Source organism: Epinephelus fuscoguttatus, linkage group LG5 (assembly GCF_011397635.1).
Source record: "Epinephelus fuscoguttatus linkage group LG5, E.fuscoguttatus.final_Chr_v1".
NCBI lineage: Eukaryota > Metazoa > Chordata > Actinopteri > Perciformes > Serranidae > Epinephelus > Epinephelus fuscoguttatus.
Window position 1 is genome coordinate 41667285 of NC_064756.1, and position 15403 is coordinate 41682687.

Here is a 15403-nt window from a genome sequence, read left to right on the forward strand (position 1 = left end):
CAGGAGAATAGCAGACAGCAGCAACACAGGCAATATTTTTACAATATCAATGCAGCCAAAATCAGACGCGGCGGTCCGTATCAACAAGCCCTTACAAACTTAAAAAGAAAACACACACTAACTACTATCTGCCCAGAGCTAAAGCCTCTTACTGTTGCAGAAGGTGGAGTGATGTGTCGGTCGTTCCTCGCGCGTCCTTTGTCACGGCAGAGGTGAAGTGGTTAGCGGCTCACAGCGGCTAACGGGTCCTCGGCGAGGGGGCAAGTCTCTGACGAGGCGAGTTCATTCCGGCTCGTAGCGGGGAATCACTCGGGGAAAGAAGGGGGTCCTTGTCCTTCTTCTTGAAGCAGGCAGTCCTTGTTATCTACCAAACTTCGCATCCGCGGGCATCCGGGTGAGAGGGTCAATCCGTGGTCTCGTACCGGGCTACTCTGTGTTCCTCGGAGCACAGAGTGAGGGAGAGGAGAGGAGATCAGCTCGACCAGCGAGGGAAATCCGTAGGCCTAAAACGCGTCTAACTGTGCACAGTAATAACTCTTTCTAAAGCGTTCGCCACGTGGGACGAGTTGCTAAGCTTTAGGAACAGTTGTGGGTACTTCTATTAGCTATGAGGATCACAGCCAGAAGCGTTTCCCTCAGGTACGCTCTGTGATGATATACCCCGGCGTGACGTCACCGGTGCGGGGTTGGCCGTGGCGGATTTCACCCAATGGGAGCTGTGTATTTCAAGGGACCTCTGCTGGTCAGCTGGGGTGCTGTGTTGGGGTTGAATCAGCTGATTCACACAAAGAAAGGGGGTTGACTGATTCCTTTGTTCTTTTGGGCGCCAACATGTGGTCTCAGGCTTTGATTGTTACATGTAGGCCCAAAAGTTTATGGATAAAGTGCAGGCCTTTGTTATAAATCCTTGTACGGCACAACAGAATACAAAATGCGGTTTTTAAATGATGATTTCATTTATTAAGGGAAAAAAGCTATCCAAACCTACCTTGCCTTATGTGAAAAAGTAATTGCCTCCTAAACCTAATAACTGGTTGTGCCACCCTTGGTGGCAACAACTGCAATCAACTGGCACACACAGAGTGTTTAACATCGCTGTAGAGGAATTTTGGCCCACTCTTCTTTACATAATTGTTTTAATTCAGCCACATTGGAGGGTTTTCGAGTCTTGACATTGACTAGGCCACTCCAAAACCTTAATTTTGTTTTTTATTAAGCCATTCAAAGGTGGACTTGCTGGTGTGTTTTGGATCATTGTCCTGCTGCATAAACCAAGTGCGCTTGAGCTTGAGGTCACAAACTGATGGCCGGACATTCTCCCTCAGGATTTTCTGCTAGAGAGCAGAATTCATGGTACCATCAATTACGTCAAGTTGTCCAGGTCCTGAAGCAGAAAAGCAGCCCCAGACCATCACACTACCACCACCATGTTTGACTGTTGGTACAGATGCAGCCACTTCAGATTTCCCACGCCATCCGAAAGTCTTCTAGGTGCCTGCCAACTTCCAGCCAAATACCATCCCCCCCCACCTTTCCAGGGGTGTGCCTAGATTCCACTCTAACACACCCATATATTCAATTACAAGGTGTCACAATGAGGTGGCACTTCCCTCACAGACACACAAAAACTGACAAAGGTTTAGAGGTGCTTGTACTTTACCTACAGTATAGTATTTACATTCTATGCCACATTATTAATCTACCCCACTGTCTCAGATGCAAATAATACACTTTTATTTCACTACTTTTATTTTAAAGATTTGGTTTGGCCCATTAGTTACAGTACTTTTGTACAATAATATAAATTTGTTGCTAGGTTATATTATGACAGGTTACAATAAGCCACCCAGCAGTATTTAAGTTATTAAAATGACCACCTTTATCTGCTGCAGCATCAATGTTATAAACACATTAGTTATTAAGAAAAACCTAAAATTTTGTTACAATTGGCCCAGGTCTCCCCTATCTGAAAATATTGAGTTAGTCTCTCAGAATAATGAGAAACGTTTTGAAAATAACAGTAACAATAACATAACAATAATAGTGTCTGAAAATAAATACTTAAATCATTTCGAAAAAGAGACTTAAATTTTGAAATAACATTTATGAAGAGACAATAATAATTTTTTTGGTTTTTAATGTGAAGAATTGTAAAATGTACCTTTTATGATGTAGTTCAGACATCGACAGTGACAATGTGTTGTTGAATGTTTGCATCAAAAGTTCGTATAGCCCTCACACTCAGTGTGATGATCTGAGTGACTGGGAAACCCATTCAAATGGAAACACTCACCCATTCAGAAGGAATAAAAAGGTTCATGGTAATGCTAATTATGTGTTTGAGCTCTCTCACCTTCCAAGATAAACAGGACCACATTATGTTGTGTCAGTGTTCATACTTCACTCATTTCAGTTAAACTCTGCAGGCTACGTGCAGCTTGGCCGTTGTTGCGGCTGCATGTAAGGATGAAATGCCAATTTCAGCCTGTGATCTCTCACTGACTGACAGCCTCATCGAAGTGATGTTTTACAATTCTTCATATTTAAAACTAACTAACTAACTAAATAAGGCATTTGGGCCAGCTACTTCAGTCAAGATGTGCACTCTCCCAGTGCGTAATCCTGGCTGTATACGCTTCCACACAGTCCCATCTTTTCCAGTTGCATGGCCCTCACGCAGATCTGGTTGAACACAATACAAAATACATAAAATTTGTTTTGCAAGTGCAGTAATCTTGCTAGAAACTGAGGAGCTGCAGACCTCAGACTCTTACTGCACCTCTGCCAACAGCTAACCTCAACCAGGTAAACCTCTTGTACCTAGCATGGCGTTGCCAGTACAAATTCGCAAAACGCGAATGGGTCTGGACACGGAGCGTACATTTCCTTTATTCCCGAGGGGTGGTATCAACAGCTGTCACTCAAAGTGCCCCTTCGCGCAATTGGAAAGATGGAAAACCAATCAGAGTAAACGAAACATGTGACGTAGGCTAGCACAACGCCACTGTAAACAGACCAGCAAGCTGCAGCAGAGATGAGCTGTGATGATGTCTGGGAAAGAGTGTTGCCGTCTTTGCGGATTTCCTCCTCACTGTGGACTCCAAGTTGCATGGCTGTGATTCCCAGCTTGGTCGCTTCCCTGACCTGCTCCTCCATGAGAGCAACAGGCAGAGAAACAACACTTAGCACACACACAACAAATAGCCCCTGGGTTTTCACTGAGTCCCATCTTTTTCCCGATCAACGGAGCCAGTTGGTAAATTAAACTTTTACCAAACCTCGTAGGAAGGATGGCAAACACATCCTTTTTTTCAATAAAAGCTTTCAGTGCAGTCGTTTGTTATGCTTTTAAAGAAAATGTACATTCCAGTTCATTCAACACATTTACGATCGCAGTTTCAAAATCAGTAGCCATGTTGGTTTTACACATTCACTCCGCTCCTTGTCCCTCCTATTCTGATGACGTGCCCGCTTCAAAGTAATAAACGGTTGTGATTGGCCTGGTCAGCTTTAACAATGCCAGAATGCGCCTTTATGATTGCATGGCCAGACTGATCTGTGGAGTGAAATAGAATATGAGCTCGCGAGATCAGGATGGTTTCACCAGGCTATCTTGTACCTACCGTGCCATGGAAAAACACATGCCGTAAAAAGAACAGTGAACTTTAGCCATGGATTACTCAAGACAAGCCGCCATCAGTTTGAAACATACCTCAAAGTGAGTAGCCCTGTTATAATGGAGACACAAATCCCTACAAAGATTGGAAAAGTACCCAACAGAGAGAGAAGGCTAAAATTACATATAAATTAGGGAGGACAAAAAAATCTGACTTGCACCCCCACCCCCACCACCGCCACCACATACTGTATATTACTGTAAACTAGGTCACACTAGCCGCTCCTCCTTCCCCTCTCCTCACATGTATAAATATTTCCATCTCCTCAGCAACTGCTCCTGCTGTTCGACTTTATTCTTTAGCTGTTTGCTTAGTCCAGAGTTTGATAGATTATGCATATGTTTTTGTTAGCGTGGTAGTTTCTTTGTGTACTTTTTTGCTTGTCAATGTACCCTTTGCAAATACATATGATATTCATGCATTCTTATCTTTAGCAGTAAGATGTTTTCAGTGCTCTGTGTGTGTATATGTTGTGTGAATTTGCACATATAAATGTCTAAGACGACGGCAAATTCAGAATGAAAAAACATTTGAGAAGAAGAAAGGCTCTGCTCGACCTGGAGGATATGCACTCACTCAGATATCTTTATAATGGTTTATCAGGGCACTTAAGGTGCTGACATTCATTCTGGATTATTTATGAGCTGCCATATTAGGCTGAAAAGAGCTGCTCTTTGTGTTAATTAATCTGTGATTCAGCTTGAAGGTGGCCTTTTTTTTGAGAGAAAAGCCACCACAGACAAAAATAGAAAAGGGTCATCCTTTCAAAAACTATCACAGAAAATAATTGCAGGCAGATTGTTAAATCCGAGTGGTGGTTTTGAAGCATGTAGAATATATAGTTTTCAAGAGGAGTGCAACTGGAAATACTGAATTATGCAAGGAGAGTGATTTGTGTAGTCACAGCCTTACATTATAGGTGTTCACTGGTACATCTGGACCAGCTGATAATTTTGACACTGCAAGGTCAGTGTGCACCAGCAAGAAAACACACGCACACGTAGAAATTGTGGCCTTGTGACAGTTTTGCCCCAGGCAGTAGATTTTGCAAACTGTTATTTCCAAGGTTGATACTGCCCTATCCCAGCCTCCCCACCATTAACACACACACACACACACACACACACACACAAATACACTATCTGCACATGAGGTCTTTTTAAATGCCAACCACCTCTCGCTTACATCAACAAACAATGTGTTTTTCCGCTGACAGGACAGATGTTGAGCATTTTCTCCTCCATTACACACAGTCACGAGACAGACTTATGTTGGGCTGAGGGAGTCTCCACCATGGACACATTAAAACCTCAGACTTTAGGAAGGAAAATAATTGAATCATGGGTTTCAAGATCCATGACATCACACCATGGCACTTGGATTGGTACTCTATCTAAATAAATGCTCTATGTCCGTCATGAGCAGCACCATAAATTCCAATAAAGCCCTTCATGAAAATGATATTTTGTTATTTTAAAGGGTTCCTTAGTAATGTGTAAGCCCCCCCAAAATATATTTATTCATTTATCCGTCACTTTCTGCTGACTGTTGCAGCAGGCTAATTAAGGCAGTCCAGGCATCTCTCATCCCAGCAATGTCCTCCAGTTCCTCCTGGGGGTCCTGAGGCATTCCCAAGCCTAGATATATGATATCTCCAGTGTGACCCTGGGGTCTCCCACTACTTGAACATGCCCAAAAAAAAAAACTTCTGGAGGGCATCCAGAAGGCATCCTGATTAGCTGCTCAAACCACCTCAACTGGCTTCTTTTGATGCAAAGGAGTAGCAGTTATGTCTCCTCACCCTGTCTGTAAGGGCGAACTCAGCCACCCTACACAGGAAGCTAGTTTTGGCCACTCCTATCTGCGAACTCATTCTTTCCATCACTACCCAAAGTTCATAAAGGCTGAAATGTAGATTGACTGTGAATCCTAAGCTTTCCCTTAATTAATTCTTAATTCACTCTTCACCCTGATGGGTTGGTACAACACATTACTTCTAACACTAAGCCACTCTGCCTTTCACCCTTATGCTTCATTTTACCTTCAATTGTGACCAAGACCCGAAGATGCTTGAAGCAGTTTACTATTTTCTGGCAGAGAACCATGGGGATAGTCTAGAAGGTGCTCTTCCCAATTGCTTCACATCCAACTATAAACTGGCCCAGTGCGTGCTGAAGGTCACAGTCTGATGAAACCAAAAGTACCACACTGTCTGCAAAAACAGCCTCCCTTCCCCCAAGATCAAGAGCAGAATCTGCATGATGGTGGCACCCGTGTCGGCTGTGGCTGCTTTGGCTCACGAGAGTTTCGCCAAACTAGCTCTAAATACGCCACCAAAACCAGTGAAATCCGTAACAACAGCACAGCAGAACATCGCTAAACACATCTACGACCATCGGTTTGTGTTGACACTGCGTGGATCCAGCAGTTTCGGGTCAGTAAACAAGCGCTAACCACTCTACATAACCTCGGATTGCTACAGATGGTGTATTTGTTGAATAACAATAAAGCAAGTCTAAGTCTAAGTTTAAGAGGAGAATTAGCAACAAGGGACAACCCTTACAGAGTCACCAGAAACACCAAATGAGACAACCTGGTCTCACTCCAAAATTGTCAAAAGCCAGCATTTGGGCAGTGACTTCAGGCATCAGACACCAACAAAATATGCTGTCCTTTTACGTTGGCATGATACGCGGCCGGTTGCCATTGTTGTTTAATGGCACCCATTGGCGTTGGGGGAAACGCATTGGGACAACAAAACTTAAGACAGTGGAAGTCCGAGTAGGGCAGGTGGGAGGGATGGTGGATGGGTCCAACAACCACCGACTTTCACCCAGGAGGTAGGTGTTTGCTTCCAGTAAAGATTGTAAAGCCAAACCCTCTTCTCTTTTCAAAAATACAACCACATGCATGTATTGGCTAAACGTAATCACATGCATTTGTTGTTGAAGGAAAGAAGACCACTCTTTGTGGTGTTATACCAATGTAGCGCATTTATTTTGGAAGAGACAGTATGCAAATTGTACATTTCCTGTGGAAACAGAAGTGTATTATAAAAATAGACAATGCATGAAGTTGACATGGCTTCCCAGACTGTCAACAACCAACTCACCAAGGGTACCTTACACGCCATATCTCAACATGGAAAGTCCAGGACCGAACGTAGGTATGTGACGAGGTCAGAGTGACTAAGTGTTGAATGAGAACATGTTTGACTTTATGATGAGAATATTTTGCTCATAGGACAAGCTGGCTCATACCAACAGGCCATTCCCCCACAGTACCCTCACAGTACAGTACTCCCCGGCGCCCCCCTAATATAATGGTAGGGGAAACACTGCTTTCACCAGGAGGCCAGTGTTTTCCTCCTGTAAGATTGTAAAGCCAAACGCTGTCCTTTTTTCCTAAATGCAACCATGTGTGTGGTTAGCTAAATGTAACTACGTGCGTTTGTTGTTGAAGGAAAAAATGTCAATTTGTGATGTTGTACTGATGTAGTGCATTTATTTTGAAAGAGACTGTATGCAAACTGTACATTTCCTGTGAAAACAGAAGTGTATTTTGTAAACAGACAATGCATGTAACAGGCTGAACTTGACACAACATCCCAGAACATGAGCAACAAACACATGCAGGGTACCTTGCACATCCTATCTCGACATGGAAAGTCCATGACCAAACATCAATATGTGACAAGGTCAGAGTGAGAATGTGTTGCTAGAACACATTGAGGGTGTTTCCTCTAATTTTGTGCATAGGTCCACTTGAACTCAATAATGAAATTATTACATTAGATGGTCAAAGGTCAAGAGTCAAGGGCAGTGTGACCTTACAAAATATGTTTTTGCCATAATTTAAGAATTCATGTGCCAGTTATTACAAAACTTGACACAAATGTCTAATAGGATAAAATGGTGAAGTGATGACATTTTATATCCAAAAGGTCAAAGGTCAACTTCACTGTGACATCATAATGTTCTGCAAAAACACCTTTCTGGCCGTTACTTAACGTCATAGCTTAGCAACAGAAGGGGAGACATTTGGTCAAATACTGAATTGGTGACACTAATCTTGGGTGTCCACCTTCAAACTGTGCTGATTGTATAGATCTTCCGTGTGTGAAGCAGCCATTTTTTCAGACATGGATGTAAACTTTGAGTTTGACTTGACTGGTTTGTGAACACATGCAACTACAAGGTGGTAGTTTTGCCGCTTAAATGTCCAACGATATTTCCTGCAGTGACTTTACCACTACATTACTTTCAGCAGAAAACTGCTCACTTTGCCTATTCAGACTGGTAGAATTCATGGTATGCCCAGAACACACCTATGATTAATTAATGGACTAAACATAACCTTTTGCCCCTTATGTGGTAAGTAAATTGCACACGAGAGTACAATTTAGTTATTCAAGGCCATTACCTGCTCATTTCAGTAAGCAAATTAGGTGATTTTGGGACACAAATTATTAATTTGAAGCATTTCAGGGGTACAAATGATTAATTCAAGGGAGCAGTTCACAATATTACTAATTACAAAAAGTTACCGTTTATACCTGCTAGGCTTTGTGGCATTGTATAACTTTTCAGTGAATTTGCTTAATAATTATGCTACATTTGCCTTATTTATAGTAAAGAGCATTTCCTCTGCAAAGCAAAACTTTTAAAAGAGTGAAGCACAGTGCCTGAGTAGAGACCGTTACAATGTGAGTTTTCAAGATACTACTTCTCTGACACCATCTAACAACCTGTCAGTGTCACATCTAAAATTAATAGTTTCTGGTTAATTCTCACTGATTTATGAGCACAGGCAAACCTAAATTATTGATCATTTTTAATCATCATTTCCTCATTTTGTTCTAGTTAAAAGGTCTCTCAGCAATAATTACATAACATTATTGCACAAGAGAGAAATACTGATTTTAGCTGATTTATTAACCCTATGTTTTGTTGCTATTTGGTGCCAGTTTTTGGATGACACTATGATAATATTTTGCACATGAGCTCAGTTGCAGGGTGAGTCAGGATGGATCTATGTGTACTTGTCCTTAGTTCTCAGATTGTTTGTACAGCTGCAGAGCTTATTAGTCCTGGCTGTGTCTGGCATGTTCTCGTGAAAGATGTTTTGATACATCACAACAGGTAGCTATCAGCGTTGTTGTATTCTTTTTCTCAATCAGTTTTGACTGATGTTTTTGTGGATTATAGCACATGGCCAGTTTTGACAGCAGGGGGAAAACAGGGAGACATCAACACAGAGACTCTAAGATCCAACTCATTCAGGGAAGAATCAATCAGGGTCATTCTAATCATCAGTGATGGAGTCCCAACCCCTCCCCTCCTCCTCCCAATCCTCCCCCACCCTCCCCTGTCTCTCAGGGTTCCCTGATTATGGGTTGTATTCCGGGGCCAGCGGTGACATGCGGGGAGGAGCGCCCTACTCCCTGGCCGACTATGGCTCCCTGGGCACCCAGGCAGCTGCTCAAATCCTGCCCAGTGAGCATGCCAGCTCGGCCTGCAACTCTCCCACCTCCCTCCAGCACCATCTGCACAGCCCGGACCCTTTTAAGAGCCCAGGTGTGTATCTCCATGTCTCTGCTCCTCCCACACATGCATGTAGACTTACAGACAACACAAATCATTTATAATTTGAGAAAGAGACAGAAGGAGTGTGGAGGGTAATAATAAAGCAGTTAAGCATGACACTGTGTGGCAGTGCTGGCAGTTTGCCTGGAATGCAGTGCATGCTTTTTGTAGCACTGCCTTTGGAGAATTGTTCATTTGATTTCTGTTACACTGTCATTATTACTTGTTTTCCCAGGTATTATGTTTGGAGTGTTGTCAAACTGGTAGATTTCTTGTTTCTGAGCTGTACTGGGACTGGATATCAAACTGATAAATACTACGCTATGTAGTGAAAAGCTAAGCTATCAGGATGCATCTCTTGTTTTGTTTATATGTTGGGTTTTTTTAATTGCGTTTTTGCATGTTTTGATATTCCAGGATAGGAGCACTTAAAGGGCCAGTGTGTAATATTTGGCATGGTTTATTGTCAAATCTGAATATGAATCTGAATATTCTACCCATTAATATGTTTATACAAGTGTATAATCGCTATAAAATAACATTCGTTTGGTTTTCGTAGCCTTATAATTATGCTTTTATATATATATATATATATATATATCTATATCTATATAGATATATATATATATATATATATATAGATAGATAGATATAGATATAGATATAGATATATATGTATAGCAAGGGCCTTGCTTTAGAGAGAGGTCGCCATCTTGTGCCGCCATGTATGTAAGGCTGCCCGAGCGGACAATCCAGCCAGCCAGAGAACGCGTTTCGTGTGTATAAATGAACCAAGGAAGACAGCGGGAGGAAGGAAGAAGGAGGAGGAAACAGCAGAGAGTGTTAGTAGTTTGTCGATAGAGAGTAGTGAAAAGTTTTTTTAGTTATAAAGTTTGCGAATGGACCACACTTACCACGAAACAGGAGAGAATGAACCCGAACGTCATCTGCTAGGAAAAGAAAATGGGAGCGGAGGATTCAGCCTCTCTTCTCGACGCTCAGCATCCAACACATGGAGTTCCTCATCTGTATGCTCCGGCTCAAACAGGTATGGCTCTGGGTCTGTGTCCGCTACAAGAAACTCTTCAAAATCGCGTTCAAAGTCGTCCATTGCAGCTACTATAGTCCGGAGATATCGCTAGGCTAAATAAACAGCTGAGCTCTGTTTACAGGCTACGTCTGTGCCTGCTCACCGGTGTATCCCTCCGCAGATCACAAAGCAGGACATACTGAAAATTTTAGTCTTATGTCAATAACAGACAATAGGATAGCAGTAACGTTACTCCTATGTATCCTGCTGATTGGATTCAGTACAGCTAAAACCACAGTTTATTACTGAACAGCACATGTTACTGTTGGCCGTAACTACGCCAAAACAACCAACAAACAAGAACTTAGCTGTAACTCCAACTGTGCACTCCTGCTCTCTCCTCCTGCTCGCTCATACACACACCAGCAAGCGCACTCACACAGCCCTCGTCCCCGTCACACTCGCACCCCGCCCCCCTACCTATACTCATTCAATCCCAAACATGCCATTAACTCACAGAACATTGACATTATAACAGAACAGAGCAGAGAGGGGAGGGCTGCCCCGCTGGGTCCTGTAAGTGAGTATGTGTGTATGAAGTGTGTGTGTTACGCTAGAATAGTCAGAGTTTGGGACGGAGTCTTTTACGTGCTACCCCCTGGAGTGTTACCGGGGTTTTTGGAGTGCTCAAATAAACTGGCCTTTTTCCTGAACGCTACTCTGGTCTCCTGCTTGTGAGTGATTCATTACAATATTGTAACATGGTTTAGATTTCTAAATAAATATTCACTTCGTCGCTAGATAGACCTACTCCTGAAAAACTCGTGTCTGCACAAGGCTTTTGGTCCTACAAGGCCACCGTCATTTACCCGACCGGGGGGGGGGGGGGGGGTGAGCGAGTGAGCCCTGCAATCTAGAATTTGACCACTGATGTCACTGTTTTCAACCCATTTTACACACTGGCCCTTTAACAGAAGGAGGAGAATTTGAAGCAGAGGAGCCCCTAAAGGGGGGCCAGGGGAGGCATGGCCACCCTAAAAAAATAGCTGGCCTCTTCACTGGCCCCTCCTGGTGAAAATATTTTGTGGCTGACATTATCTTGTGAAACTTGAGGCATCCATTGATGCCAACAATGGCAACATAGCTTGTTAGGAAGGGGTCTCAATAACGGTCAAAAGTTAGACTACATTCTGGCAAGGGAACAATTTCCAAGGGGTCTTTGAACTCTATGGGTACCCACAAGTTTCCCCTGAATGTAAGAAGGCTTGTTCCCAATGAATAGTATTCGATGTACTCCTTCAAATTAATGCTGTATATTTGTCTTTTTTTTTGGAAAATGACCAGCTGCCCATTTGAAGAACAATGAATCACCTAACAAATGCAGATACAGATGTGTAACAAATTGTTGTGGAACTGAAAATGTTAACTGTACTGGCATTAGTCTCTGAACATCAGATTATTAGTAATATTACCATTAAAATTAGAAACCAAAGCATATCAGCACGGGATCACATAGCTCTCATATTGACATAGTTCTCAAAAGGTCTACTTAAACAGCATAATGAAATGCAGATATGGCTTTTGGTTTTGGTATGCCACCCCAACATTTCCAGTGGCCCCATTTGGCTACCTCTATGAAACATTTCTGGGGGTACTGCTGTGAAAATCTGCAGCAGTGGAACCACCAGTGGAAGCATTTAATGGCTATGATTTTTGAGAACCAGGACCCAGGTTGTACCTGCTTCTAATATAGTAGGCTCCTCATTACTTAACTTGCCAGATAACACCATTTATCTAAACATCCTATGTCTCCTGTGATGTTTTCTGTTGAAAGTCATAAGATTGACCCTGAAAGTTTAAGATTGGAATCATAAGTTAGAAACCCAGTAGATGACTGAGATTACTGAAGTAATCTTCTATTGATTTATTATTTTTTCTTGTGATTCAGTGTGCAGTGTACTTCTGGAGAGGTTTCAGTCCCCAGATTAAGCTGCAGAGTGAGCACTTCTCACTTTCACGCTGCTCAGTGCTACAGGCAGCTGTGGACTCAGACTCACCCTGGGTCTGGGTCCACAGCTTAGACGGAGGTAGCTGCAAAGAGGCAAGAGAGGCTTTGCCTTGTCAGGCTCTGGGATGACATTATCTTCTGCCTTCCGCTTAGAAGTGGTGAATTTACAGCTCCCAGCAACTGAATACGATACGGTCTCTGGCTTTTGTTTGATATGTAGTGTTGGCAAAAATGTTGTTGCACATTTCCAATCCGTCATTAGTGTAGTTAGCACACATTAGTTCAGAGAGGTTACTTGGCTTGTTTACTGTATTACGTGAATGCCACTGGTCACCCTGCATACTCCACCAAGTTCTGTTCTAACTCTATATGGGGGAACAAAATAACAAGTAGTGAATATTTGTATTCCAAATCCAATTTGACTGACATAATTTTGAGTCAGGTTCAGCCCTAGAAAGTAGTAAGCTGTGTTTACCTTAACTATGAAAGGTTTTGGAAGAAATCAACTTCTCTGGCTCTGATTCGTTGCACTCAAAATGCTTTGTTACCCATGCATAAGGTAACTCCTTTTGGTGTTGCACCTTATTGCAAGTACTGCAATATTGACTGATATTACATATTATATTTAGTGAGTCATTTCATGATATGTCACTAGATTCTATCTAAGTCATAATTATTATCATACTGTATATTGTTTACTGTAATCATCCTTTTGCACCGGCATGACCCCTTAACATTTTCCAGACATTATAATGGCAGAGTGCCTTAACTTCAGAATAAGGGTCAGTGGTTTGAGCTCAAGATTTTGATATTATAAAAAGAGAAGAAAAGAATTGCCACATTTCCAGTATTATGCCAACAGCTTTAAAGTTAATTTTCTCAGCCCCACACTCTGTTGAGTTTAGGTATTTTGCCTTTGTAGGGCAGAATAGAGCTGCTGCTTGTAGCTAAAAAGTCATAAAGTACTCCTGAGGTCTGAGGTTACTTGGTACACCTTGCTAAATCAAGTGTAATTTAATACAACAGGACTCAGTAAATCCTACCATTGCGATGGCATCATATTGTGTTCCGGTTTTGTTGACTTAGTCAAACAGGAGTTGGCTGAATGATGAAACATATACAGTATATTCATTTTTTATTGTTTTTACTTCCTATCTAAGTTTGTTTTACTTTCTCTGCTATTACCAAAATGCATTTTCTGCACTGTTAACTGTTTAACTATTTATTGTCTTGCTTTTAGCTCTTGTTTTTAATGATCTATTATTTTTAATGTATTTCTCTTGTAAAGCACATTGAATTGCCTTGTGTATTAATGGTGCTATATAAATAAAATTGCCTTGCCTTACCAAGCATGCTGGTATTGTAACTGGTATAAAGTTAACAGTATGGTAGGTATTTTGGTAGATACACATTTAGGGGTCATATACATGCAGCGTCCTTAACCGCCTGGAAAACGCCAGGTTGTGTGCTGCGTGTAACTCTCATGCCTACTCTGTGCCAACTTTCGATAGCGCAGAAGCAGGTTGCATGTATAGCTGCTAAGCAACCGTAAAAAACACGAGCCTACTTACATGAAATTCTGAGTGCAGAGCTGATCTTCTTCCAGGCTCTGTTTTTGAAGTGAGTAGGCGTGTGCAGGGGCGGACTAGGAAACAAATTCAGCCTGGGACATTCATCCTCTGGGATAAAGCCAGTCTCATCCTCCTCCTCATCACGACTGGGGTTAGTCTGTCCCTCAGCTTCATTTTCCTTGGAACTGGGAGCACCACCTAATATTAATTGCATGCATCCACTGGAAAAAGGAAGCACATATTTTCTTTTAGTGCAGGTTTAAATTATAATGACTTAATGCAATACCTAGTAGGCCAGTTGGCCTCTTGAACCAGACACCCGGAAGAAATACGCAATTTGCCAAAGCCCAGCCTTGCAAATTACACACTCACAACCTTTAGTTGACGTTTATGCACCTGCTATAATGGCACTGTCGGCTCCGTCTCCATCTCCGTGGTTAGCAACACCAGCAGCCTCAGCCCATCAACCAAGGCTGCAGCCAAACAGGTCGGTTATTTTGGAGCACTTTGCTGCCTCTACTTTATTAAAGTTTTTTCCGCGCCACCCTTTCTTGTTTTACCGGCTTTATCCATGTTTTCTGTCTAACGGTCAAACTAGCCTGGTCTGCCATGAATAATGACTGCGGCTGAGCCAATCAGAAAAATGAGAGCCTCTTTTGTATTGGAAGAGGCCGCTCTTATCTCCTCCTTCAAGCATCAAAACATAAGATTGACACCTATGTTCCCTCTGAACATCTCACATCTTTCTGAACATCTTTCTTTCACCACAGGGCCGGCCCCACTGGCCCACACCGGCCCACTTGGTGATCAGCCCATCGGGAATCGTCCTGAACATCCCGATGGCCAATCTGCCATTGGGCGTGTGCAAGGGCAGCTGTGGCTCAGAGGTAGAATGGGTCATCCACTATTTTGAAGATCAGCAGTTTGATCCCCCAGCTCCTCAAGTCCATACTTCCTCCAGCATGTCATAGTATCCTTGAGCAAGATACTGAACCCAAATTTGCTAGCAGCTCCATTGTAGTGTGAGTGTGTTAAAAACGTTAAAAAAGTAGCAGGTGGCACCTTGAATGGTAGCCTCGGCCAGTGTATGAATGTATGTGTGAATGTGACTCAGTGTAAAAAGTGCTCTGAGTGGTTGAAAGACAAGAAAGGGACTATACAAGTGTAGGTCCATTTACCATTAGGCCTGAAATATTGCCTGTGAGACAGATGTAAAACTCTGTGTAGCCCTGCACTAAAATGATCTGCATCTCTTCAATGTTTATCACAGACTGATATTTACAGAGGAAGGGAAAGATATCTGTCGACTGTGATTGGTTGGTCCTCTTCACATTACATGGAGTGTGCACTGCTGTGTTCCAAAAGTTGAACTTAGTTTATTTCAGGGTGCAGCCATTGCATCCTTAAAAAAGGCACTCTGGAATGCATGTGCATTTCTCTGGCATTTGAGCATGCCTGCCGTGCGTCTACATTAAAAACAATGGATTAGAGGGAGCAGAAAACACGGCATGTGTATGGCCCCTTACAAATGT

At 42.5% G+C, this 15403-nt stretch overlaps 1 protein-coding gene across 9 annotated transcripts in view; it reads left to right on the forward strand.

The window, feature by feature from the left end:
• LOC125889095 (RNA-binding protein Musashi homolog 2-like) overlaps positions 1–15403 on the forward strand; it is a 482288-nt gene that overhangs the window by 437426 nt on the left and 29459 nt on the right. For 5 of the 9 annotated variants that reach the window (XM_049576805.1, XM_049576804.1, XM_049576807.1 and 2 more), the window contains one exon: positions 9056–9253. The exons of the other annotated variants lie outside the window; for them this stretch is intronic. In XM_049576805.1, coding sequence (XP_049432762.1) covers positions 9056–9253 — 198 coding nt within the window. The remainder of the gene's footprint in view (positions 1–9055; positions 9254–15403) is intronic. 9 annotated transcript variants of the gene reach the window in all.